General features: G+C 48.0%; 1 protein-coding gene across 1 annotated transcript in view; it reads left to right on the forward strand.

Annotated features, from left to right (window-relative positions):
• LOC137438303 (uncharacterized) overlaps positions 1-25432 on the forward strand; it is a 55330-nt gene that overhangs the window by 8712 nt on the left and 21186 nt on the right. The window contains exons 2-3 of the mRNA XM_078767773.1: positions 6266-7283; positions 22134-22365. Coding sequence (XP_078623899.1) covers positions 6266-7283; positions 22134-22365 — 1250 coding nt within the window. The remainder of the gene's footprint in view (positions 1-6265; positions 7284-22133; positions 22366-25432) is intronic.

Consider the following 25432-nt stretch of genomic DNA (forward strand, 5'->3'; position numbering starts at 1 on the left):
CCTCGTGATAGCTAGTTGTCGGGATTATGGAATAAGTGACCTTGTTCGTCAAACCTCAGTAATTTATTTCCGATGTCCCTTTTGGCACCACACTATAGACACTAGTGAGAAAGTGCCCATTAAACCACACTTAATAATAAAAACCAACCGGAAGCCAGGCATCAAGCACGAGGGCTGACAATCCCACCTGGCAGGCACCCCTAGCTCAGGCAGGTCGAGAGCCACGCCCAGAAGGACAGTGATTGGGCAGGAGTTGACCAACAGGAAGGCCGGGGTAGGAAGGGACTCACTGATTGGTGAAGGAAGGACGAGGAGGAAGCAGTGCGCTGATTGGCAAGGTTCGATTGATGACGTCAGAAGCAGACTGCGTGTGGATTGATGGAGAGCTGAGCATGTGGTGGTGGCCTGCGGGCATTTTTTTTCATTTTGTTTTGTATACAGGATCGAGGCTCGTGAAAGCGCTAACATTTATCACACAAAAAAAATCAAACGGACACACAAAGTATATAATAAGGGGAGCGGTAGACAAGATGGGGAGAGAAGGGGAAGCACACAAACACAACATTTGAGAGCAGGGACATCGGGAGATCTGTGGGAGGGCTTGGGGGAGGATGCATGGGAAGGGAGGGGAAGGGGTGGGAGAGGTATAAAACACAAGGACACTGCAAGGACTTCCAGGAAGGAAGTTGGTATTTCAAAAACGTGAATCTGGGGTGAATTAGCAGGGGTAGAAAAGATCAAGGTTGTGGATGGGGGAAGATAAGAGATGGTGGTGAACAACTGTTTTAAAGACCCGGAGGGAGGAGTGGGGTTGAAGAGAGTGAGGGAGTTTGTTCCAGAGGTGGGAGAAAAGAGGAATGAAGGAGTGAAGGTGAGCAGAGAGTCTTGATTTTAGCAGTTTAACCATAAGAGGGTTGCAGGCAGATCTTGTGCGACCTGTAGAAATATTTGGGGGACAGAGCCCAGAGAGAGCTGGGGGAGCAAGGCCGGAGAGGAGTCGGTAGAAGAAAGAAAGACCACCAACCTGCATGCGGTGAGTAAGTGAAAGGCCCTCGGAGTTAGCTTCATCGCGGGAGATTCCAATAATTCTGAAAGCTTTGGTTTCAACAGCGTGAAGCTGAGCTAGGTGTGAGGCAGAAGCACCGGCCCAGATGGGAGAACAGTATTCCATTGAGCTGTGGATGAAAGCCTTGTATGTGGTGAGGAGCTCAGGTGTGCCAAGGAAGGACTTCGCACGACGGAGGATGCGACGGAGGATGCCTAAGCTGACTGGCTTTGGAGGCCAGATCTGAAATGTGGTTTTCCCAGGAAAGATCATGGCAGATAGTGAGACCCAAAAGCTTGAGTGACAGAACTTCTTGGAGAGGATTTTTCAGAAAGTGGATGGGAGGTCCAGTCGGTCTTTTCGGAGAAATAGGAAGGGACTTTTCGGAGAGAGGGCATTGGTGGAGAGGCACAGATGACATCATGAGACAGCCGATAAAAGAACGCGCTGACCGACATCTTGTCCCCCTTTTTGGTATCGGACTTTGGTGAGAGACGGTTGAGCGCTGACAATTCTCCCCCCTTGTCTTGACGTTCTGGACCTCAGTTCTGGCAGAAGCGATTGTGGGCCAGCATCATATCCTCGTTCCCCTTTTTGTCTGACGTGAGGAGGAAGAGCCACAGACAGAGAGCTGCAGGTTTGGCAGGCAGAAGAAACGACGCGTGGACGAACATTCGGGACTGCACGCTTGAGGCCTGGTTCCATGCACGGACTTCGCGCCAAGGCGTGTTTGCGTGCACGGACCTCCGGGGCCATTCGGAGACTGACGAGATCCCACCAGTGATCGGAGCTAAGTTACACACCACACAATTATTTTCAATTATTCTTCCCTTTCGTCTGTTTCCAAGTCTGTTTGTGGGGGATGTCCCATTTAGGAACGTTATTTATTATCATGTGTTTTATTTTGTATTATCGGCATTCCGTTTAATAAACCCCTTCGTTATTTTCTGTACATTTTAAACCGTTGTTCCCGTTTGAGTTATTTCTTTGCAGGCTTTGGGACTGCCGGCGATCGTGACAGGTAAGCTTCATCTTCCCCGCCCCTTTCTTCCCCCGCATATATAAAATCCGCATTTGGGCATCACCTCGGAGTTAAAGCTTGCTTTAGCTATCCGTGATCCCTGTGGTGTTCACTCGGGGAATCACACGACAATATCAAGCAATGAAAACCTCCAATCAAAACCTAAATTGTGGGTCGAAAGCTTGGGTGGCTCAAGAGGAAAAATAGAGGACATAAAGGCGTCCGGTTTCGTATCATAGAGGACGGAGGACAAAACCCGGTCTGTCCTCTATGAAATTGGATGAATGGCCACCTGAATTACTATAAAATTGGATGAATGGCCACCTGAATTACTATAAAATTGGATGAATGGCCACCTGACTCACTATAAAATTGGATGAATGGCCACCTGAAATACTATAAAATTGGATGAATGGCCACCTGAATCACTATAAAATTGGATGAATGGCCACCTGAATCACGATAAAATTGGATGAATGTCCACCTGAATTACTATAAAATTGGATGAATGGCCACCTGAATCACGATTAAATTGGATGAATGGCCACCTGAATCACTAAATTTGGATGAATGGCCACCTGAATCACTATAAAATTGGATGAATGGCCACCTGAATCACTATAAAATTCGATGAATGGCCACCTGAATCACTATAAAATTCGATGAATGGCCACCTGAATCACTATAAAATTGGATGAATGGCCACCTGAATCACTATAAAATTGGATGAATGGCCACCTGAATTACTATAAAATTGGATGAATGGCCACCTGAATCACTATAAAATTGGATGAATGGCCACCTGAACCACTATAAAATTGGATGAATGGCCACCTGAATCACTATAAAATTGGATGAATGGCCACCTGAATCACTATAAATTTGGATGAATGGCCACCTGAACCACTATAAAATTGGATGAATGGCCACCTGAATTACTATAAAATTGGATGAATGGCCAACTGAATCACTATAAAATTGGATGAATGGCCAACTGAATCACTATAAAATTGGATGAATGGCCACCTGAATTACTATAAAATTGGATGAATGGCCACCTGAATTACTATAAAATTGGATGAATGGCCACCTGAATTACTATAAAATTGGATGAATGGCCACCTGAATCACTATAAAATTGGATGAATGGCCACCTGAATCACTATAAAATTGGTTGAATGGCCACCTGAATCACTATAAAATTGGATGAATGGCCAACTGAATCACTATAAAATTGGATGAATGGCCACCTGAATTACTATAAAATTGGACCTGAATCACTATAAAATTGGATGAATGGCCACCTGAATCACTATAAAATTGGATGAATGGCCACCTGAATCACTATAAAATTGGATGAATGGCCACCTGAATTACTATAAATTTGGATGAATGGCCACCTGAATCACTATAAAATTGGTTGAATGGCCACCTGAATCACTATAAAATTGGATGAATGGCCAACTGAATCACTATAAAATTGGTTGAATGGCCACCTGAATCACTATAAAATTGGATGAATGGCCACCTGAATTACTATAAAATTTGATGAATGGCCAACTGAATCACTATAAAATTGGATGAATGGCCACCTGAATTACTATAAAATTGGATGAATGGCCACCTGAATTACTATAAAATTGGATGAATGGCCACCTGAATTACTATAAAATTGGATGAATGGCCACCTGAATTACTATAAAATTGGATGAATGGCCACCTGAATCACTATAAAATTGGATGAATGGCCACCTGAATCACTATAAAATTGGATGAATGGCCACCTGAATCACTATAAAATTGGATGAATGGCCACCTGAACCACTATAAAATTGGATGAATGGCCACCTGAATCACTATAAAATTGGATGAATGGTCACCTGAACCACTATAAAATTGGATGAATGGCCACCTGAATCACTATAAAATTGGATGAATGGCCACCTGAATCACTATAAAATTGGATGAATGGCCACCTGAATCACTATAAAATTGGATGAATGGCCACCTGAATCACTATAAAATTGGATGAATGGCCACCTGAATTACTATAAAATTTGATGAATGGCCAACTGAATCACTATAAAATTGGATGAATGGCCACCTGAATTACTATAAAATTGGATGAATGGCCACCTGAATTACTATAAAATTGGATGAATGGCCACCTGAATTACTATAAAATTGGATGAATGGCCACCTGAATTACTATAAAATTGGATGAATGGCCACCTGAATCACTATAAAATTGGATGAATGGCCACCTGAATCACTATAAAATTGGATGAATGGCCACCTGAATCACTATAAAATTGGATGAATGGCCACCTGAACCACTATAAAATTGGATGAATGGCCACCTGAATCACTATAAAATTGGATGAATGGTCACCTGAACCACTATAAAATTGGATGAATGGCCACCTGAATGACTATAAAATTGGATGAATGGCCACCTGAACCACTATAAAATTGGATGAATGGCCACCTGAATCACTATAAAATTGGATGAATGGCCACCTGAATCACTATAAATTTGGATGAATGGTCACCTGAATCACTATAAAATTGGATGAATGGCCACCTGAACCACTATAAAATTGGATGAATGGCCACCTGAATCACTATAAAATTGGATGAATGGCCACCTGAATCACTATAAATTTGGATGAATGGTCACCTGAACCACTATAAAATTGGATGAATGGCCACCTGAATCACTATAAAATTGGATGAATGGCCACCTGAATCACTATAAAATTGGATGAATGGCCACCTGAATCACTATAAAATTGGATGAATGGCCACCTGAATCACTATAAAATTGGATGAATGGCCACCTGAATCACTATAAAATTGGATGAATGGCCACCTGAATCACTATAAATTTGGATGAATGGTCACCTGAACCACTATAAAATTGGATGAATGGCCACCTGAATCACTATAAAATTGGATGAATGGCCACCTGAATCACTATAAAATTGGATGAATGGCCACCTGAATCACTATAAAATTGGATGAATGGCCACCTGAATCACTATAAAATTGGATGAATGGCCACCTGAATCACTATAAATTTGGATGAATGGTCACCTGAACCACTATAAAATTGGATGAATGGCCACCTGAATCACTATAAAATTGGATGAATGGCCACCTGAATCACTATAAAATTGGATGAATGGCCACCTGAATCACTATAAAATTGGATGAATGGCCACCTGAATCACTATAAAATTGGATGAATGGCCACCTGAATCACTATAAAATTGGATGAATGGCCACCTGAATCACTATAAAATTGGATGAATGGCCACCTGAATCACTATAAAATTGGATGAATGGCCACCTGAATCACTATAAAATTGGATGAATGGCCACCTGAATCACTATAAAATTGGATGAATGGTCACCTGAACCACTATAAAATTGGATGAATGGCCACCTGAATCACTATAAAATTGGATGAATGGCCACCTGAATCACTATAAAATTGGATGAATGGCCACCTGAATCACTATAAAATTGGATGAATGGCCACCTGAATCACTATAAAATTGGATGAATGGCCACCTGAATCACTATAAAATTGGATGAATGGCCACCTGAACCACTATAAAATTGGATGAATGGCCACCTGAATCACTAAAATTGGATGAATGGCCACCTGAATCACTGCTCGTCCTCCTCTTGGGTTGCAAGCTGCTCCGGTGGACACCACGGTGGGCGGATGCCTCTATATCGCCAGTTTCTGTATACATTATCGTGTGTGGGGCACCTTTGATGTCGAGTTTCCGTTTTATGTTGTGTGATTATTTATTTATTGCCAGTCTTCCTGTAGGTAAACTCAGGTTGGAACATCTCATAATCCCTGGAAGATCTAAAATGGGTTAATCAGTCAACCTTATTTATTGCTGACTTTGTTTATACATTGTTCCGCATGCTCGTGCATTCTCTGCTCAGGTGCGTCAGCGACCAAATTCGGTCATAGGCCTGCCATTCGTGAAGCGGTCGGTTTCAGCATTTGCTGATCCATACCTGACTCGTCAGCAGTCATGGCGTGGAGTCAAAAACATGACGATATTAATTTATGACCTCTCTTCTTTCCTTAAAGCGTGGCAGCGTGAGAGAGGAATGTAAAAGAAGTTGTGAATTGCCACTAGTTTAATCTTTTGTTTTTATGTTTTTAATCACAGATGCACAAATCGAGGCACAACTGCGGCTGGAAAGGGTCCTTTGCACCGCAGGAGGAGGTGATCACACCTCGACACACTCTCGTATCCACAACCAACACGATGGCGGAGATATCACGCGAATCAGCAGAGAGGAAGGATGGGAAAGGAACCTGCGGAGAGACAGTGAAGAGGAACGTGAGAGGCAAGGAAGACATGAAATAGACAAGGAGGCCAGAGGGAGAGCAAACAAAGAAGTGCAGAGCTTGAGCAAAAAGCAAAAATTTAAAATGAGTAGAGTTGGAACAGAAAGAGAACGCAATGTTAGAGAAGGAGATAGAAGCCAAAGAGAAGTGGAGGATGGAAGATATTTGGACAGGAAAGACCTGGTGAGAAATTCGAGAAGAATACCTGATACGGAAACATCAATCAGGGAGGAATGGAAGGAAAGCGACGGAGAAAAGACGCAACCTCAAGCTTTAAACGTAAAACATAGCTCCTTGAATGAAACGAAAACAGAGAAATTGAGAAAAAGGAAGAAAGGAAAGCGTGTCCAAAGCCGGAAAGGAACAGTGAGGATGAGAAATGGAGGAGGTCAGAGAGCCTTAGTAGAACCACAGAAGCAAGTGAAGGAAGAAGGTGTGCATCAGGTGAGAAACAAAAAAGGGCAAGAGAGAAAGAATAAAGATGCTCGAAATGCCAAAGGCAGGAGAGCATCTCGGAGAGGCATGGGGAGGAAATCAGGAGGAAAAAATGAAAAGAGTAGGCAGGAGGGGAGAGGTTTGAGAGAACGAATAACGTTTCCTATGAAAGGATCAAGTGAAGGAGCAGAGGGCAGCAGGAAAACAGGAACGGCACATCTGAATAGGAAAGATGAAACTAGGAAGCAGGACACACCGAAGGAGAAGGGAGAGGGTGAAGCATCTTGGAATGAGAAGGGAGAAAAGGTTCAGAGAGTAAGTATGAGAAGCAGATTTAACTTCATGGCGGATGTAGTGGAACGCACTGCCCCAGCGGTTGTGCACATCGAAGTGTTTCAGCGGTACGTGGCTTCGTTATGTTTTTCTCTTTTTAACTTTGATATCAGAAAAGTCTTCAGCAAGTCCCTGTCCTGAGGTCATCCGAGTGTAGTCTCATTTACTAGTATTGATATCCAGCTCATTGAGAAGTAAATATACCTCATGTATGTATATATTGTTGCGGTTCTCTCGCTGGCCTTCTTCCCCTTATCAAGGGGGGATGAATCCCTTGTCTTTAGTGGCCTGGCGGAACCGAGACTTATTACAACCTTTCCGGGCGAGCGCAAAATAGGGTTTCGGGACCAAATTCTCGCTCGTACCTAAGTACTCGCGCCGCCCCGGAAACGAGGTAGCAAGCCTCGCACGAACCACGTGAGGTTGGAGTACGCCGAGCGGTTTGCGTACACGTGATCCGCGCAGTCTCAATTAATGGACCCCAATTTAAGCGGTTCTATTCGTGCCACGCTTAGTCAAATGGAGAAATCACGGGAACGATCGAATCAAGAAGAAAGGAAGAACAGATGGGTTTAATGATTCCCACACGTATTTACAGTTCAGGACGAAGAGACACAGAGCAAGCTTAGACAGTCTTACTTATCCCTGGACAACGGGCCCGTCTCACTCACACTCACACAGCGGATTGCAGATGCCGATGTTCACCAACACACCAATGTGGTAGTCCAGGCTCGGCCCTGTCCGGCTCTCTGTGGTCTACGTGCATCCCGCGAAGATGGTGATCGGCGAAGACAGGGACTCGTAGCGCGTCTCTTGAACAAAGGCGATATATCGGGCGGAACGGCAAGGAGGGACTTTTACGGCAAAGGGTGGTTACTCAGCCGTTCTCATGCAAGTGCGGCAAGGCGCATCAAGCTCATCAAGCACCGCGCGTTCTGGTTGTAAGTTCACTTTAATCTCTTTCTCTCTCCCAGCAAGTACTTTGGGGTCTCCAGCACTAGTCCTCCGCTTCAGTCCTCTCGAGGGCTTTGTGCAGCGGGTTATATAGGAACGCCCCGCGAACCTTCTGGAACTCACCAGACTCTTCTCACCACGCCCTCTGACGCCACCACCCCTGAGCTCTGATTGGCGGCTCATGCTTACCGTCATCGCTACTGCCGCTCCGCCTTGACTCTGCCCCGATCCTCCTCCGCCTCCCTCGTGTTAACTCGCCCAAAATGAACCAACGTTAACAAACTGTATTGAGGTTACGGACGTAGGATGATCGGTGGCAGTAGGGCCTATTTTCCTGGCTTTACACAACACAGAATTAACACTGGAAAGGGCCTATTCCCACACATACTAAGAAATAACTATACTACAAATGAGGCTACATGTTGCTTGTGTGACTATCTATGGGGGGCAACTTTTAACCTTTATTAGGCTCATTTTACAAACCTCAAAACCATAGCAATATATATGTATGTGTGTATATATATATATATATATATATATATATATATATATATACAGTGAACCCTCGTTTATCGCGGGGGTTACGTTCCAGAACCCCCCGCGATAAACGAAAATCCGCGAAGTAGCGACCATATTTTTTTTTTTTTTTATATATATTTTAAAGCATTATGAACTCCCCACACTCTTATTAACCTTTCCCATACTCTTATAAACACTTCCTATACTCTTAAACACTTTTTACACTCTTAAACATACGTAATTTTAACAACATATAAAATTCTAATGGGTACTCACCATTGAAGATACTGTAGCTACCCATGGGTTCCCCAAGCAAGACCAGCATCAGAATCTCCTTGCTCCAGCCGGTGACGTCACCGGCGGGGATTCCCGGCGCGAGAGTGGCTGGTCACGTGACCGCTAAAGCGTGCCGCGCTTTGCGGGTATAATCAGCTACACCTGTTGATCACGTGACCACCGATTCACCGAAGCACGCCACGCTTGAGAGGCGTGGCTTTCGGTTTCTGGTTGTGCTTTATAATGCAGCCCGATAAATGGGCTTTTCAGTGTTCCCGAGTTGGTTTTGAGAATAAATATCTTCTCGGACGAGTTTGTGTCTTGCCCGTCATTTCGTCCGTATCAAGCAAGAGCCCCGGCTCTTCAATACTACAACTTGCGTGATGAAGATGATGATGAATTAGCTGTGCAGTACTGATGACGATGAAGGTGATGACGATGATGAATGTACTGGCGTTTTCCATACGCACGACTCTTTGTCTACCCTTCCACTGTACACTATGTACAGTATTTTATTTCTTGTAATATGTTTTAAATACTGTATTTTTCTTATTTCTTTACGTTTTTTAATTTTTTAGGCTAGAAAATGCTTATTTTACCACAAAAATATTTAAAATAATAGTATATAAAAATACATTTATACCGCAAAATCCCGCGATATAGCGAAAAATCCGCGATATAATTTTACATATACTAGCGAGAAAAAACCGCGATGTACCGAATCCGCGAAAAGTGAACCGCGATATAGCGAGGGATGACTGTATATATAAACATATATATATAAACATATATAATGTTGCGGATATGGGATTTGGCCTCCATCCATATCCGCTTGTAAATATTCCCCTATTTCCCCAATACTCCCCAACTATCCCCAATCCCCCATTCCCTAGTCCCATTGTCTGTAAACAACACTCTGTAGCCCCGACCTTCCCCTTTTTCCCCCATTAAATGTCGTGCCCAGGTTCACCGCATCTCACGTAGACAACTATAGGACATCTTGCTAGTTATTCTTAGTCTATGTCAGTTAAGGACTCGTTTCCATTAATTCTGACTCTTCGTTGCACCAGAATGTGATTGTATGGCACCATTAGTAAGTTTAGGACCTCCCAATACCTCCCCGCATCTCTTCCTCATGAAACAACAACAACAGCGGCGCGAGGAGTGCGCGTCCTCACTCCGGCTTGGTTAGCCGCCATTGACCATGTGCTCCGACGGGGTTACCACGAAGGGGCTCACTGTCAGCTCCTCGTCAAGGGCGGAGCCCGGTAACCCCCCGCACCCAATAAGAAGCGGCGGACCGATTCCATCTGGGGCGGAGCTAACGAGCCGAGGGCGTGTCACTCCCCGCTGGATATACGCAGCCACTTACCGGAGGTGACGTCAGATGCGCCCCAGCTACGAAGGAGAACGGACGCCACCTCCAGCGCGACGATACCTCCCGCATCTCTGGACCGGACCGGGTCGATTCTGCCCCTGAGCCAAGGTGCACCTTGAGCCATCGACTACCTGCCCCTCCTTGCCATCAATCCCTGTGTGAGTCAGCCTTGTCCCGTTTGTCTGTGGTCTGTCGGGGCTAAGATAAGACCGTGTATAAGTGCCTACCTTTCTGTGCTGTACCTCTTGTCCGTGTAATCTAAATGTTCTGCATATCCCATATTATATCCTCCTCCGGAGGTCTTGAGAACTGTACCCCTGGTGTCGTGTCATTTAACCCAGCCGTTGTGTCCTTTCCTTCATTGATTTAGCATAGCGCGATTCGGCCAACGTTCGAGTGTAATCGGGTAACTTGTGCGAACACGGCGGCCATTCCGCTCGGCCCAGCATAACATCTCAATAAGTCGTGTCCGTAACAATTGGTGTCAGGAGTGGGTTCGGTCCCGGAGCGCGTGTCACGCGCTCGAAATTATAACAGCGAAATTTGATTGTGTTTTACAAAAAAAATAAAAACCCGAATTTTGAAAGTCTCGCTATGGCAGACCAAGACGGCTGGGTTCCGGTAGAGGAGAGTGAGGCAGGGTCGATCCAGGACCAAAATGAGGGACATGAGGAGAGCGAAGCAGTGAGGGTGGCAGGGTTGCAAAATAGCGTCGTCGCGCACGAGGTTACGGGCGCGCAAAATGGCGCCTCGCACATGGCCACGGCGTCCACGCCCGCGACCGTAGTAGCGCCACCGGTGGATTTGAACCTTTTTTTAATGCAAATGAAGGCCCTTATGGACAAGAATAATGAAGAAATGGAAAACAGAATGATGGGGGCCCTTATGGGCCAAATGGGGGTAATGAGGGACGAAGCGAGGGGTACCGGTGAGGGGTTAGACAATAATTTTAAGGGATTAGACAAGAAATTTGGGAAGTTAGACGACAAATTTGAGGGGTTAGACAACGGGATAAAAGAGGTGAAAAATGGGTTAATGGGGGTAGAAAACAGAATGGCCGCTCAAGAGAATCAAATGTAAGGGATGCAAAAGGGGTTAGAGGGGTTAGAAAACAGTATGGAAGGCAAATTGAGGGACATGAGGGACCAAGCGGAAAGGGAAGTTAAACAAATGGGGCAGCAGATAGAGGGGGTCAGAATGGGGGTAGAGACCAAACTGGATGCTCACAGGGAGGAAATGGAGCAGATGAGGGTGGCATCTGGGCAGGAGATGCAAGTGATGGGAGAAGAGATCAGAAGAGGTGTGAGTGAGGAGGTCGGAGGAGTGCGCGAGGAGGCGAGGCACTGTAAGGAGCGCATGGAGAAGGAGGTGAGAAAGGGGACTGTAAAATTGCAAGGGGGTATAGAGGAGTTGACGCTGGGAGTAGAACAACTGACAGTGGGACAAAAGGAGTTGGGGGACAGGTAAAGAAGAACACAGCGGTAATAGAGGGTTTAAAATCGACACAGAAGGAGATGAAAAAGGACGTAGGGGTAATTAAAAAAGAGTGTCAGACGGTACATGAGGACCTGACGAGGAAAATGGACAAGGTGGTAGAGGTAATGGAGGTTAAAGAGTGGGAGGTGCGGGAGCACATAGAAAAAAATAAAGTGGAGTTAGAGGAAGAACTTAAAGGGGCGCACGAGGAGATGAAGGAGGTGAAGCAGAAATTAGAAGAAGTGGAAGAAGGGGTGAGCGAAATTAAGAAGCGACGGAGAGAGGATAAGAAAGAGATAAAGGAGGAAGTAAAAGAATTGGTCCAAAGTCTGTGTTCGGATCGTGATGATGTGCTCATTAACCGGATGAGGGATTCGCAGGTGATGGAGGAGAAGCGAAGAGAAAGAGGACCCGGTGTAAGTGGTGACCAATATGGTCGTGCGTATGATGCGCCAGGTGATTTAATAAGCTTGGGGGTCGAGATAGACCCGGATGTTCGTGAGAGGCCAAGAGTGAGGTGTATGGTTGGTCCGGAGGGTATGGAACGAGAGGTGCGAGGTGTGGGTGAGCAAGGTTGTGGTGGTATGGAATGGGTAGCGGGTTGCGGAGGTGTGACCCATGCATCGACACCAACAGGGGTAGTTGTTGGAGGGACCGGGGAGGCACGAGAGCCCCTTGGGGGTAATGTACTGTGGGGGCCCGGCCGGTTCGGCCCCGCGCTGACCCCGCAAGGGGCGACGCACGGGGTCCGGCAGGCGGGCAACGACTCGCATACGAGGTGGTCCCACAAGGTCCCACTCGCGCCGTATGACGGCAAGAGTGATCTACGCGCGTACCTGGCGCAGTTTGACTGTGTGTGTAAGGGCAACGGTTGGGGTGAGGACGAAGGTGGAGTACACCTGGTGGCCGCATTGCGTGGCGCGGCGGCGGAGGTGCTGACGGCATTACCAGCGGGTGCTCTCACCCTGCCAGCCCTCCATGATGCCCTAAATAATCGATTCGGCATTGAACAGCAGAGCGAGCTTGTTAAAGCTCAGCTCGCGCTGCGAAAACGCAAGCCCCAGGAAGCCATCGGGGAACTTGCCCCACGACATTCGCCGCGCAGTGGGGATCGCACATGCTAGCATGGCAGCGGATTCCCAGGAAAGCCTGGCGCTGGACCATTTTATCCAGGCCCTCCCGGATATTGAGCTCCGGCAACAGCTCGCCATGTGGCGCCCGCAGACTCTGAGCCAGGCGGCTGACGCTGTGGCCCGTTTGGGAAGCAGCGAGGCCCCTGGCCCGGGGGGGGGGGGGGGGGTGAGCGTCTCGCAATGGCGGTCCGCCAGGTGGGACCCCCGATGGAGGGCGGACCCCTTAGGGGGCCCGCCCCCGACGTGAGTCCTGACCTGGTGGGCATGGTCCGGAGGCTGGTGGACCAGCGCCTGGCGGGACCTGGACCATGGCAGGCGGCCCCGGAGGTGGCCCGCGGTGGACCACGAGCGGGTAATCCAATTCGGACCTACAGGGGGGGAAATTTGGAATTCCGGAGACAAGCACCTTATCAGGTGAGGTGCTATACTTGCAACCGTCTGGGTCACCTGGCGCGGCACTGTCGAGCCACACGCCGGGATGATCCCCGGCGGTTGAGGTCCTCAACTCCGCCCAGGGGGGAGCGGGTTAGCCGATCCCAGACACCCCCCCGCCAGACCCCGGGAAACTAGAAGGTGTCGGGCACGTAGGGTGGTGTTCGGCAGAAGAGGATGGAGGAGAGCCCTCATTGACGCGACAGGTCATTTATTGTGGCCAAATTGGAACCGGTAGCCTGACAATCAGATGCAAAATTGCCGGCGTGGGGGTAGACGCCGTAGTGGACACAGGAGCTAGCGCCACGATCATCAGCCCTGTGGTCCTTGATTCGAGCGCAGGTGGCTGGGATAAGGTCCAGCGCCTGCAAAATTATAGTTTGCAACTTGCTACCGGGGTAACGGCCCCGATCATAGGGCGTGGTTCTGTGACCCTCAAGTTAGGGTCGGTAAGGAGGGAGATAGATGTTTGGGTGGCGGAGGTGTGCGACCCATGTTTAATAGGGTTGGATTTGTTGACTGCCAGCGGTTGTAAAATCGACTTGTGCCGGGGGATCCTGCAGGTGGGAGTAGAAGAGCTGCCGTTAGGGGGAGTGAGCACGGCCGAGAGAGCGGAGCTGGAGGCTTCCGAGGCCGTGACCATCCCCCCAAGGGCCGAGGCGATAGTGCCAGCCCGGTGGGCAGCTCGCCCAACGTGGCAGGAGTCCTGCGGCCTGGTCGAACTGGTGGCAGCGCAGTCCATACCGGGTTTAATCGTGGGCCGCACCCTTGTAAAAACGGACGGACCGGTAGTGGCTGTCCGAGTAATAAATATGAGTACAGAACCACGCACTATAGTAAGGGGCACGAGGGTAGCTGGCTGCACCCCAGTTGAGGAAGTCGCGACAGTGAGGGGCGAGAACGTCCAGCCGAGCCGACCCCGGGGGGAGCCTTCAATAAGAAGTAGGAATTGGCCCGATCCCATTTGCGAGATGGTAAATCGTAGTAGCGTAGAGTTGGGAGGTACCCAGAGGGAGGCCTTACACAAACTGGTTGGGTCCCATTTGGACCTCTTCTCCCTGTCCACCGAGGATATTGGACGTACGGGCCTGGTGAAACATCAGATCCACACCGGTGAGGCCCGGCCTATTCGTCAGGCCGCCCGACGGCTCCCTTGGAGCAAGAGGGCGGAAGCTGACGAGCAGGTTGAAAAAATGCTCGACGCAGGCGTGATCGAGCCCTCGGGAAGTCCTTGGATGTCACCTGTTGTGCTGGTCAAAAAGAAGGATGGGACCACGCGGTTCTGCGTGGACTATCACCAGCTAAACAACGTGACACTCAAGGACTCGTATCCCCTGCCAAGGATTGATGACACCCTCGATGCCGTTGCGGGCTCAAATTGGTTCTCAACTTTGGACCTCAAGAGTGGGTATTGGCAGGTGGAGATGGATAGGGCAGGGAAGGAGAAAACGGCATTTTCCACAGGTAAGGGACTGTATCAGTTTACTGCGATGCCGTTTGGTTTGTGTAACGCCCCCGCCACCTTTGAAAGATTGATGGAGCATGTACTAGGCGGCATGCCATGGCAATCATGCCTGGTGTACCTGGATGACGTCCTAGTACATGCCAAAACGTTCCCCCAGGCAGTAGCTAATTTGGACCAGGTGTTCGGGTGCCTCAGACAGGCAGGGTTGAAGCTGAACCCGAGCAAGTGCACCTTGTTTGCCAAGGAGGTGGCCTATTTAGGCCACGTCATCGGTTGCGAGGGGGTAAAAACGGACCCAGACAAAATTAAAGCGGTAGAGGAGTGGCCCGCACCACGTACCATCAAAGAGGTGCGGGGATTTTTGGGACTCTGCTCCTACTACCGGCGCTTTGTGGCGAAATTTGCGGAGTTGGCCCGTCCCCTCCACCGGCTTACGGAGAAGGGGACGCGATTTAATTGGACACGGGAGTGCCACGAGGCCTTCCAAAAATTGAAGGGGTGTCTAACATCCGCACCCCTTCTAGCTTACCCCACTAGCAACGGGGCATTTACCCTGGACACGGATGCGAGCCAGGAAGGATTGGGCGCAGTTTTGTCTCAGACACAGGAGGGCGTGGAGAGAGTGATTGGTTATTATAGTCGGGCCTTAAGTAGGCCCGAGCGAAATTATTGCGTCACTCGCAAAGAGTTATTGACTATGCTGGCTGCCATGAACCATTTCCACCCGTACTTGTACGGGCGGAAATTTTTGGTTAGAACTGACCATTCCTCCTTGCAATGGCTCCTTCGGTTCAAGGAACCAGAGGGCCAAATTGCAAGGTGGTTGGAAAAGTTGCAGCAGTACGATTTTGATGTGGCCCATAGGGCCGGGAAGGCCCATGGTAATGCGGACGCACTCTCTCGGCGTCCTTGTCTGGGGGAAAACTGCAAATTTTGTGCGAGACACGAGGAGAGGGAACAATTGGGCGATTCGGACCCGACCCTCGTTGTCCGGGCAACCGGGTGAGAGGGCCAATTTTGCCACTAACCGCAGATGAGGAATTCGGAACTTTGGCATGGAGCACGGCCCAGCAGGAGGATCCTGTCCTGGGGCCAGTGTTCAATTGGGTCAAATTGGGGCAAAGACCAAAGGGGGAAGAGGTCACCCCCCTCGGGGCGCAAACAAAGGCATATTGGGCTCAGTGGCAGACCCTGGAATTGAAGGATAACATCTTGTATCGCAAGTGGGTGGAGGTTCCCTCTGATAAAACTTCCTGGCTGGTGGTAGTCCCAAATAAATTTAAGACCGATATATTGCAACAGGTGCATGGTACCTGCCCCGGCGGCCATTTGGGCAGGACAAAGACGACATCGCAGGTACGCCGGAGGTTTTATTGGGTGAATAAGGGGCGCGACATACAGGACTGGTGTCGGAGATGCGACGCCTGTACTGCCAAAAAGGGACCAGCACGGAGGATGAGGGCCCCCCTTCAATTACACCAGGTGGGGGCCCCCCCTAGAGCGGGTGGCCATGGATATCCTAGGCCCACTACCCCGCACACGCCTAGGTAATAAGTACATCCTCGTTGTGATGGACTACTTCACCAAGTGGCCGGAGGCCTACGCCCTCCCCAACCAAGAAGCAGGGGTGGTAGCGCAGGCCTTCGTGGAAGGATTTGTGTGCCGGCATGGGATTCCACAGGAGTTGCACACCGACCAGGGACGAAATTTTGAGAGCAAATTGCTAAAAGATGTGTGCAGTCTCCTGTCAATTCGGAAAACCAGAACAACGCCTTTAAGACCTCAATCTGACGGGATGGTGGAAAGATTCAACCGAACTTTAATCCAACAACTGGCACTGTTCACCGCCACCCGTCAGGATGACTGGGACGAACATCTCCCTTATTTGCTCATGGCCTACCGAACCAGCCAGCACGGGGCCACCGCATGCAGTCCAGCGTTGCTTATGTATGGGCGGGAGTTACGGGCTCCCGCCGACTTGCTATGCGGTCCCGTGCCAGACACAGTGGTTAACCCGCCGAGGGAGGGGTACGCACGTCACCTAGAGGAAGGCATGGAGCTAGTCCATGCCTTCGCCCGCCGCCAACTCCATCTGGCGGGGGAAAAGATGAAGCACAGGTACGACGACCGGAGCCAGGGGAGTCAATACGCTCCGGGGATGAAGATTTGGTTCTTTAATCCCCGGAGGCGGAAGGAAAGGTGCCCAAAACTCACCTCCCCCTGGCAAGGCCCAGGAGTCGTCCTGTCGCAAATCTGTGACGTGGTCATTAAGATCAAAATGGGGCCACGAGCCCTCCCTCGGATCGTCCACGCCGACCGGATACGGCCTTACACCGGCGAGCAGGCGCCCCCGTGGATTGCCTTGGCTTTAGATGCCGAGGCGGGACCCAGTACCTCTGAATAAGGGGGGCTTATTAGTGCCAGAGGACTGGGGGATTGATGAGCGATGGGCCCGGTGGGTAAGGGTGGCATCCCTGCCACCCTTCCCATGGTGGGGCAAAGGAGCTATAGATTATGGGGTGTATGGCAGTGAAAACTAGCCCGGGTGGGTTAGGATATTGATAGGGATCTAGCGAAGATGACAGTAGGTGACGATAAGATTAGTTAGTGACTGATACCTGTAGTGGGGACGCAGGTAGATTAGTGTGGATTATAATGACGAGGGAGCGCAATAGTTTAAAGGGACGACTGGGAAGCGCAAGTTTCAGAGGGGAGTAGTTAGATGAGATGATGCTGTGTGAGAGCTGGACAGGTGTGGGGAGCAGTGTGGAGCAGTGGATGAGTAGTGAGTGTTGTGGATCAGCGCGAATGCGCTTGGGGAGAGAAGGGTGCAGGTGGCACCAGGTGTGAGAGCACAGGTGTGCAAGTACAGGTGTGTGGAGAGAGTTGGAGTAAGTGGTACGGAGTGGTGTGCATGGTGCGAAGGTGTGAATGGGGGAAGAGTGGACCCCATCACGGATACCCGGGGCGGGTAGTGTAAGTGTTAGGTAGAGGGTATAGGTAAATTGTGGTTGGATATTGGCATTTGTGGTGCGGTTGCAGAATGGTATTGCGGATGGGTGCATTAGTGTTGTGGAAATGGCTGGGCGTGTAACCTGTTAGTGTGTGTAGTTGGTTGGGCACTCCACCACTGTGAGGATGTCGGCCAGGTGAGGCCGCAGGTGGGCTCTGGGAGCCGTTAGTGTCAGTGGGGCCCGAGGATCCAGAGGACGGACCCGGGTAGCCCAGTGCCAGAGAGGGCACCGAGTGGGGAGAGCGCCAGAGGGCCTTCCCCAGGTAGTTAGGTTAGGGTAAGGAGCAGGTAAGCTCGGAGGCAACTACAGTGGTGGAGGTGTGCAGGTGGGTAGACCTGCTGGGAGAGCTACACGTCGCAGCCCAGAAATTGTGCGAGGCACCGGGAGATGAATCCGGGGAGTGAGACCCCTAATTGAAAAGCACCACAGTTTGGTCAATGGGAATTGGTTTTTAGAACCCATAGTGTAAGAGGGCCAATGGTTTGGCAGGAGAAAGACCCTGGGTAATGTAAAGTTGTTAAAGTCATTTAGGAAATAGTTAGGATTGATGAACCTGTCGCACCATACGCAGCCACTTACCTGTGGTGATGATGATGACTCCACACCTGTGTTTTCTTTGTTCTGTGTGCAGGAAATGAGAATTGCTGGGAGGATTTGTGAGACGCATCACGACGTGGATGAGACATTGGGGTGATTCCATCTCTCCCTCCCTAGGAGGGACTGATGATGAATTGGTGATGGCAAATTATGATGTTGAGTTGGAGATGGCAAATTTTGATGAGAGTTGAAAATGGCAAATTTGATTGGTTAGGAGGGAGAGAAGACGAATTTGGTTTATGGGAGGAACGGGGAAGACAGTAGGGACGTTTGTTGATTTGTAAAGTAGATGTTTATGGGTAGTGTTGTGTTTTGTGGATACAGTAAGGGGTAAGGGAGGGGCAATGTAGGTTACCTGGTGGGGGGGGGGGGCGTACGGTAGGAACGTACCTGTCTCACCTGGTTCCCATGTGCCCCCAGTGTGCATTACCTTATGTTGCGTGCACTTTTGCACCCTTACCACCTTACTCACTTGTCTTCTTCTTTTGTCTCCCACCTCCGAGGATCTGGCTTTGGGGCAGAGAGAGAGGAGAGAGAGGTGCTGGCTCCGCAGTTGTGGGCCTGCACTTTCGCTGCTTGCTGCCGGGATCGATACACCATATGGACCGCAATTTTTGTGGCCGCCCACAATGGACCGCAGTTCTCTTGTGGGCAAGCACCACCCATGGATGGACCTATGGGTCAACGTGGCACCTATGCCATACAGGTGAACCACTTTTAGTTGGCCCCCTGACGGCCACAATACAGAAATGGACGCGGTTGGCGCCTTTCTTTATTTTTGAAAGAAGCCGGAAGGCCAAGTGCACCACATGAAGGCAAGACCAGCGGCAGAACATCGGCCGGCTGCGACACCACCGGTGATTGTTGAACACTTTATTGGTGCACCGGATGGTGCTGACTGTACATGATGGGGTGGTGCTTTTGGTGCTTGGATGGGGTGCTCTGCACATTATTAAAGGCCGTAGGGCCACAGAGCACTCGTGGGTTGGTGTATCGATGCTGGCATGCGTGCTCTCTCTATGCATAACATCTGCATGTGTTCCTCCAAAAACAGGTCCTGGATCGTAGTGTAAATATCAGTGTAGTCTTGTGTAAATAATGCTCCCTACCGGCTGTATGTTTAGTTTGAGAATTCTTTCCGCGATTCGGTTATCCTGTGGGTGTGTTTCTGTGAGGAGAAGGGTGCAACGTCGCAGGGGGACATATTTACTCATTTGTGAACATCTGTAAAACTGTCGCACTCAGGGTAGAGTTAATAGTAGAGGGAACTACATCTGAGTGCCACACTAAAGTAGGTAAAAATTTATCGGGTCGGGACGCCCCGAGGTAGAGAAGGGTGCAATGTTGCGGATATGGGATTTGGCCTCCATCCATATCCGCTTGTAAATATTCCCCTATTTCCCCAATACTCCCCAACTATCCCCAATCCCCCATTCCCTAGTCCCATTGTCTGTAAACAACACTCTGTAGCCCCGACCTTCCCCTTTTTCCCCCATTAAATGTCGTGCCCAGGTTCACCGCATCTCACGTAGACAACTATAGGACATCTTGCTAGTTATTCTTAGTCTATGTCAGTTAAGGACTCGTTTCCATTAATTCTGACTCTTCGTTGCACCAGAATGTGATTGTATGGCACCGTTAGAAAGTTTAGGACCTCCCAATACCTCCCCGCAGCTCTTCCTCATGGTACAACAACAACAACAACAACAACAGCGGCGCGGGGAGTGCGCGTCCTCACTCCGGCTTGGTTAGCCGCCATTGACCATGTGCTCCGACGGGGTTACCACGAAGGGGCTCACTGTCAGCTCCTCGTCAAGGGCGGAGCCCGGTAACCCCCCGCACCCAATAAGAAGTGGCGGACCGATTCCATCTGGGGCGGAGCTAACGAGCCGAGGGCGTGTCACTCCCCGCTGGATATACGCAGCCACTTACCGGAGGTGACGTCAGATGCGCCCCAGCTACGAAGGAGAACGGACGCCACCTCCAGCGCGACGATACCTCCCGCATCTCTGGACCGGACCGGGTCGATTCTGCCCCTGAGCCAAGGTGCACCTTGAGCCATCGACTACCTGCCCCTCCTTGCCATCAATCCCTGTGTGAGTCAGCCTTGTCCCGTTTGTCTGTGGTCTGTCGGGGCTAAGATAAGACCGTGTATAAGTGCCTACCTTTCTGTGCTGTACCTCTTGTCCGTGTAATCTAAACGTTCTGCATATCCCATATTATATCCTCCTCCGGAGGTCTTGAGAACTGTACCCCTGGTGTCGTGTCATTTAACCCAGCCGTTGTGTCCTTTCCTTCATTGATTTAGCATAGCGCGATTCGGCCAACGTTCGAGTGTAATCGGGTAACTTGTGCGAACACGGCGGCCATTCCGCTCGGCCCAGCATAACATCTCAATAAGTCGTGTCCGTAACAATATATATAAACATATATATATATATATATATATATATATATATATATATATATAAATACACACACACACACACACACTAGTGGGGCATGCTTACACATTGTGTGTAAGCAATAACAAGCTATGCTTCCTACGTAGGTACAGAATAAATAGAATCTTTGTGATTATACCTCCTGCTAGGCAAGCATCACCGACTTCCTAGTAGATATCAATTTAGCTTTATTTATTTATTTTACGGATGCGTTTACAGGTTTTATGTAAATTTGCATTGACATTTTTATATCACAGTTTACAGTTATATAAATTACAATTTTCAAATGCTAGATACCGATTAAGGTTTTAACTTAATTAAGGTTAAAACTTAAACTTAAAATTAAGTTAAAACTTTTAAAGTTAAAAAATTAAGTTTAAAAAAAGTTAACTTAAAATTAAGGTTAAAACTATGGACGCGTTTATAGTTTTTCTAACATAAATTTTTATTTATGGACGCTTTTTCTCTTTTTTTTTTCATTTATGTACATGATTGTCATGTTTATTTCACAGTTTACAGTTATATAAATTCCAATTTTCAAATGCTTGATATCGATTGAGGTTGTTCTTTTTTGCCGATGCCTTTACAGTTTTTAATGTAAATTTTCATTTACGGACCCTTTTTTTCCATTTATGGACATTATTGTCATGTTTATTTCACAGTTTACAGTTATAGAAATTACAATTTTGAAATGCTAGATACAGTTAACAGTTATAGAAATTACAATTTTGAAATGCTAGATGTTGATTTGAGGTTTCTTTTTTTTCTTTCTTTTTTTACGTATGCATTTACATTATTATTTTTTAACGTAAATTTTCATTTTCGGATGCTTTCCGACCGTTCTGTGATTTTCCCCGGTATACTGACTTTGACGTCAGCTTTCATATCGGCTTTCTACGACACCCGGAAGGTACCAAACATAAATTCATATCAGTCAATCAGTGAGTCAGTGGTTAGCAAGAGCTTTATATATACAGTAATTTATGAAACATTAAGTAAATTCCTGCGTGGGGCTAGTGTGAAAAAATTCTGACTCAACCCGGGAATCGAACCCAGGAACCTCATCACTTCCGCGGTGACAGTCCACTGAGCTATTGAGTCTCCGGGATGAGACTCAATGTGAAAAATTATTATTATATATATATATATATAAATTTTCCCACATAAAATTCCACCATACTGAAGTGTTCACTGTTTCTTTTTCACTTTTATGGTTCACCCAACCCTCAGTTCACAAAGTGGAGACTCAGCGATCCCTGTGTCGTCAGGCTCTGGATTCTTGCTCTCTCCCTCTGGCCTTGCTATTACCAATGCACATCTCATATTGGCTGCCACTAATTGGGCTGGGCCTGGCGAGGAGCAGATAATTCGTGCACGTCTTCGTGACGGCCATGCTCTTGCCACAAGCCTCACCCAAATGGACGCTCGCCTCGACATCGCTGCTCTCCACTTACACTCGGAGGTGATGTATCGCAAAGGCATCCCTTCAGGTTCCAAATACATTTTAGATAATGTTTTTTTTCTGCAAGATCAAAACTGATGGAATATAAAAGGGACAGAGGGTAATGGGTAAAGACCAAATAGGCTTTGACCTGACAGTGGGGCAGTGAGATGGACACAAGAAGTAAGGGAATGAACAAACAGGAAAATAAAGAAAGAAAGAGAACGAGAGAATGAATGAATAAGTAAACTAGATGGTATTCATGGAATACTTACCCTGTGCAGTCAACTTGGTGCGAGCTAACTCTTCCGTTTTTGAAGGGTTTTTTATTTGATCCAATTTGGCTGCCAGACCACGTTAGTGATTATATAATAAATTTATATCCTCTATAATTGTTGCGTAGATCATCTCAATAAATTTCAGACTATGCGTTGTTCCTATCAAATTATGACATCATAATTAAGGCACCAATGACGTCATCGTTAACATTATTCCCCATATGGAATTCTTTACAATGAGCCACGTTTCAATTTTTTTCCATGGAGCAGTTTTGGAGATATAGAGGTGAAATGTTTTTCGGTTTTTCCAAGATAGCGCCTGTACCACGTGAACTATGACGTCACAATGATGAAAAAATTTCACAGACGGAGGCGCTGCTATGGTAAAATTTCGTGTCAATCGGACCACTGGTTGCTGAGAAAATGACACGCCACACATTCGCGCGTACGCACACAACCGAATGCCCAACCCTGCTTTTCGTTTCGTGAGCGCAGGGTAACAAGAGTAAATCCTCTTTTTAATCCAGTCTAGTCATTATGATGAGCTCATCAATACAATCACATTTGTGCACATTTTGTTGGACAAGTTTTACAAGGTGTATAACTCTTTATAATTAGCCTGGTGTTGGCTTAGCGGTTAGGGTGTTGACTTAGCGGTTAAGGTGTTGGCTTAGCAGTTAGGGTGTTGGCTTAGTGGTTAAGGTGATGGCTTAGCGGTTAAGGTGTTGGCTTAGCGGTTAAGGTGTTGGCTTAGCAGTTAGGGTGTTGGCTTAGTGGTTAAGGTGTTGGCTTAGCGGTTAAGGTGTTGGCTTAGCGGTTAAGGTGTTGGCTTAGCGGTTAAGGTGTTGGCTTAGCGGTTAAGGTGTTGGCTTAGCGGTTAAGGTGTTGGCTTAGCGGTTAAGGTGTTGGCTTAGCGGTTAAGGTGTTGGCTTAGTGGTTAAAGTGTTGGCTTAGCGGTTAGGGTGTTGGCTTAGCGGTTAAGGTGTTGGCTTAGCGGTTAAGGTGTTGGCTTAGCAGTCAAGGTGTTGGCTTATCAGTTAGGGTGTTGGCTTAGCGGTTAAGGTGTTGGCTTAGCAGTTAGGGTGTTGGCTTAGCGGTTAAGGTGTTGGCTTAGCAGTTAAGGTGTTGGCTTATCAGTTACGGTGTTGGCTTAGCGGTTAAGGTGTTGGCTTAGCAGTTAGGGTGTTGGCTTAGCGGTTAAGGTGTTGGCTTAGCAGTTAGGGTGTTGGCTTAGCGGTTAAGGTGTTGGCTTAACAGTTCGGGTGTTGGCTTAGCGGTTAAGGTGTTGGCTTAGCAGTTAGGGTGTTTGCTTAGCGGTTAGGGTGTTGGCTTAGCGTTTAGGGTGTTGGCTTAGCGTTTAGGGTGTTGGCTTAGCGGTTAAGGTGTTGGCTTAGCGGTTAGGGTGTTGGCTTAGCAGTTAGGGTGTTGGCTTAGCGGTTAGGGTGTTGGCTTAGCAGTTAGGGTGTTGGCTTAGCGGTTGGGGTGTTGGCTTAGCGGTTAGGGTGTTGGCTTAGCGGTTAGGGTGTTGGCTTAGCGGTTAGGGCGATAGCTTATCGGTTAGGGTGTTAGCTTAGCGGTTAGGGTGTTGGCTTAGCGGTTAGGGTGTTGGCTTAGCAGTTAGGGTGTTGGCTTAGCGGTTAGGGTGTTGGCTTAGCGGTTAGGGTGTTGGCTTAGCAGTTAGGGTGCCGGCTTGGGATACCTAGGATCCTGAGTTTGAATCCCGGTCCATTGTCGAATTAACGCCAGGGGGGTTGACTCAGCTTGTCATCCATCCGAGGTCGGCAAATTGAGTACCAACTTGCTGGGATGAATGTGCCGGTGTGTACCCCGGCTTAGAATAGGTACACCATTTCCCTGCGTGTTGTAAGAGGGCCTGGCGACTAAAGGGCTGGCTTCAGGAAGGGCATCCGACCATAAAAACATTCCCTCAAAAAGGTAACCAATCTGATTGTCATGGGGCCCGCAAGCCTAACCCCCGCTCCAGCAGGGAAACTGGCCTTAAAAAGGGAATTTTTTTTTTAAACTCCTTATAATTATAAAATTAACAAGAACGGAACTCGGTGGAGAGTATGCCTCCGCCAGGCTGAACAGTTTACGTTTTTATCCTCGGATAGGCCGGATCTTGATTCGGACCTGAACCAAAATCCGTTTGACTTGTTCTTGTTGTCTAACCAACTCATTCATCCACCTTAGTTTCGTCGTAAGTCGTCCACAACTTTTTGAAATATCGAGCTATATATCATTTTTGGCCCCATCACTTAATGGTGAAGAATCACTTAAAAAAAAAATTCTCTAATCAAGATCCGGATTCGAATCGTCAGCAAAATGGACTCATTTATTCCTTGTCACACACCCAACCTATCCACCATGTTTCGTCCGTACATCCATAAGTTTTTGAGATATCGTACGTTCTTTTTTTTTCTTCTTTTTTTCCGTGGTGAAGAATCACTTTAAAAAATTTTGGATTCGGATCTTTTTTTTTTTTTTTTTTTGTTTTTTTTTTTGTATACAAGATCGAGGCTCGTGAAAGAGCGAAAATTAATCACACAGAAAGACAAACAGACACATAAAACAAATAACATCGGGAGCGGTAGACAAGATGGGGAGAGAGGGGGAAGGACACAAACACAACATTTGAGAGCAGGGACCGAGAGACATGGAGACATCGAGAGATCTGTGGGAGGGAGAGGGCTTTGGGGAGGAGGCATGTGAAGGGGGGGGGGGGGGGGTGGGAGAGGTATAAACATATGGACACTGCCAGGATATCCAGGAAATAAGTTGGAATTTCAAACAAGGTGGATCTGGGGTGA

The sequence above is a fragment of the Myxine glutinosa genome, chromosome 13 (genome assembly GCF_964187855.1).
Source record: "Myxine glutinosa chromosome 13, kmMyxGlut1.1, whole genome shotgun sequence".
Taxonomy (NCBI): domain Eukaryota; kingdom Metazoa; phylum Chordata; class Myxini; order Myxiniformes; family Myxinidae; genus Myxine; species Myxine glutinosa.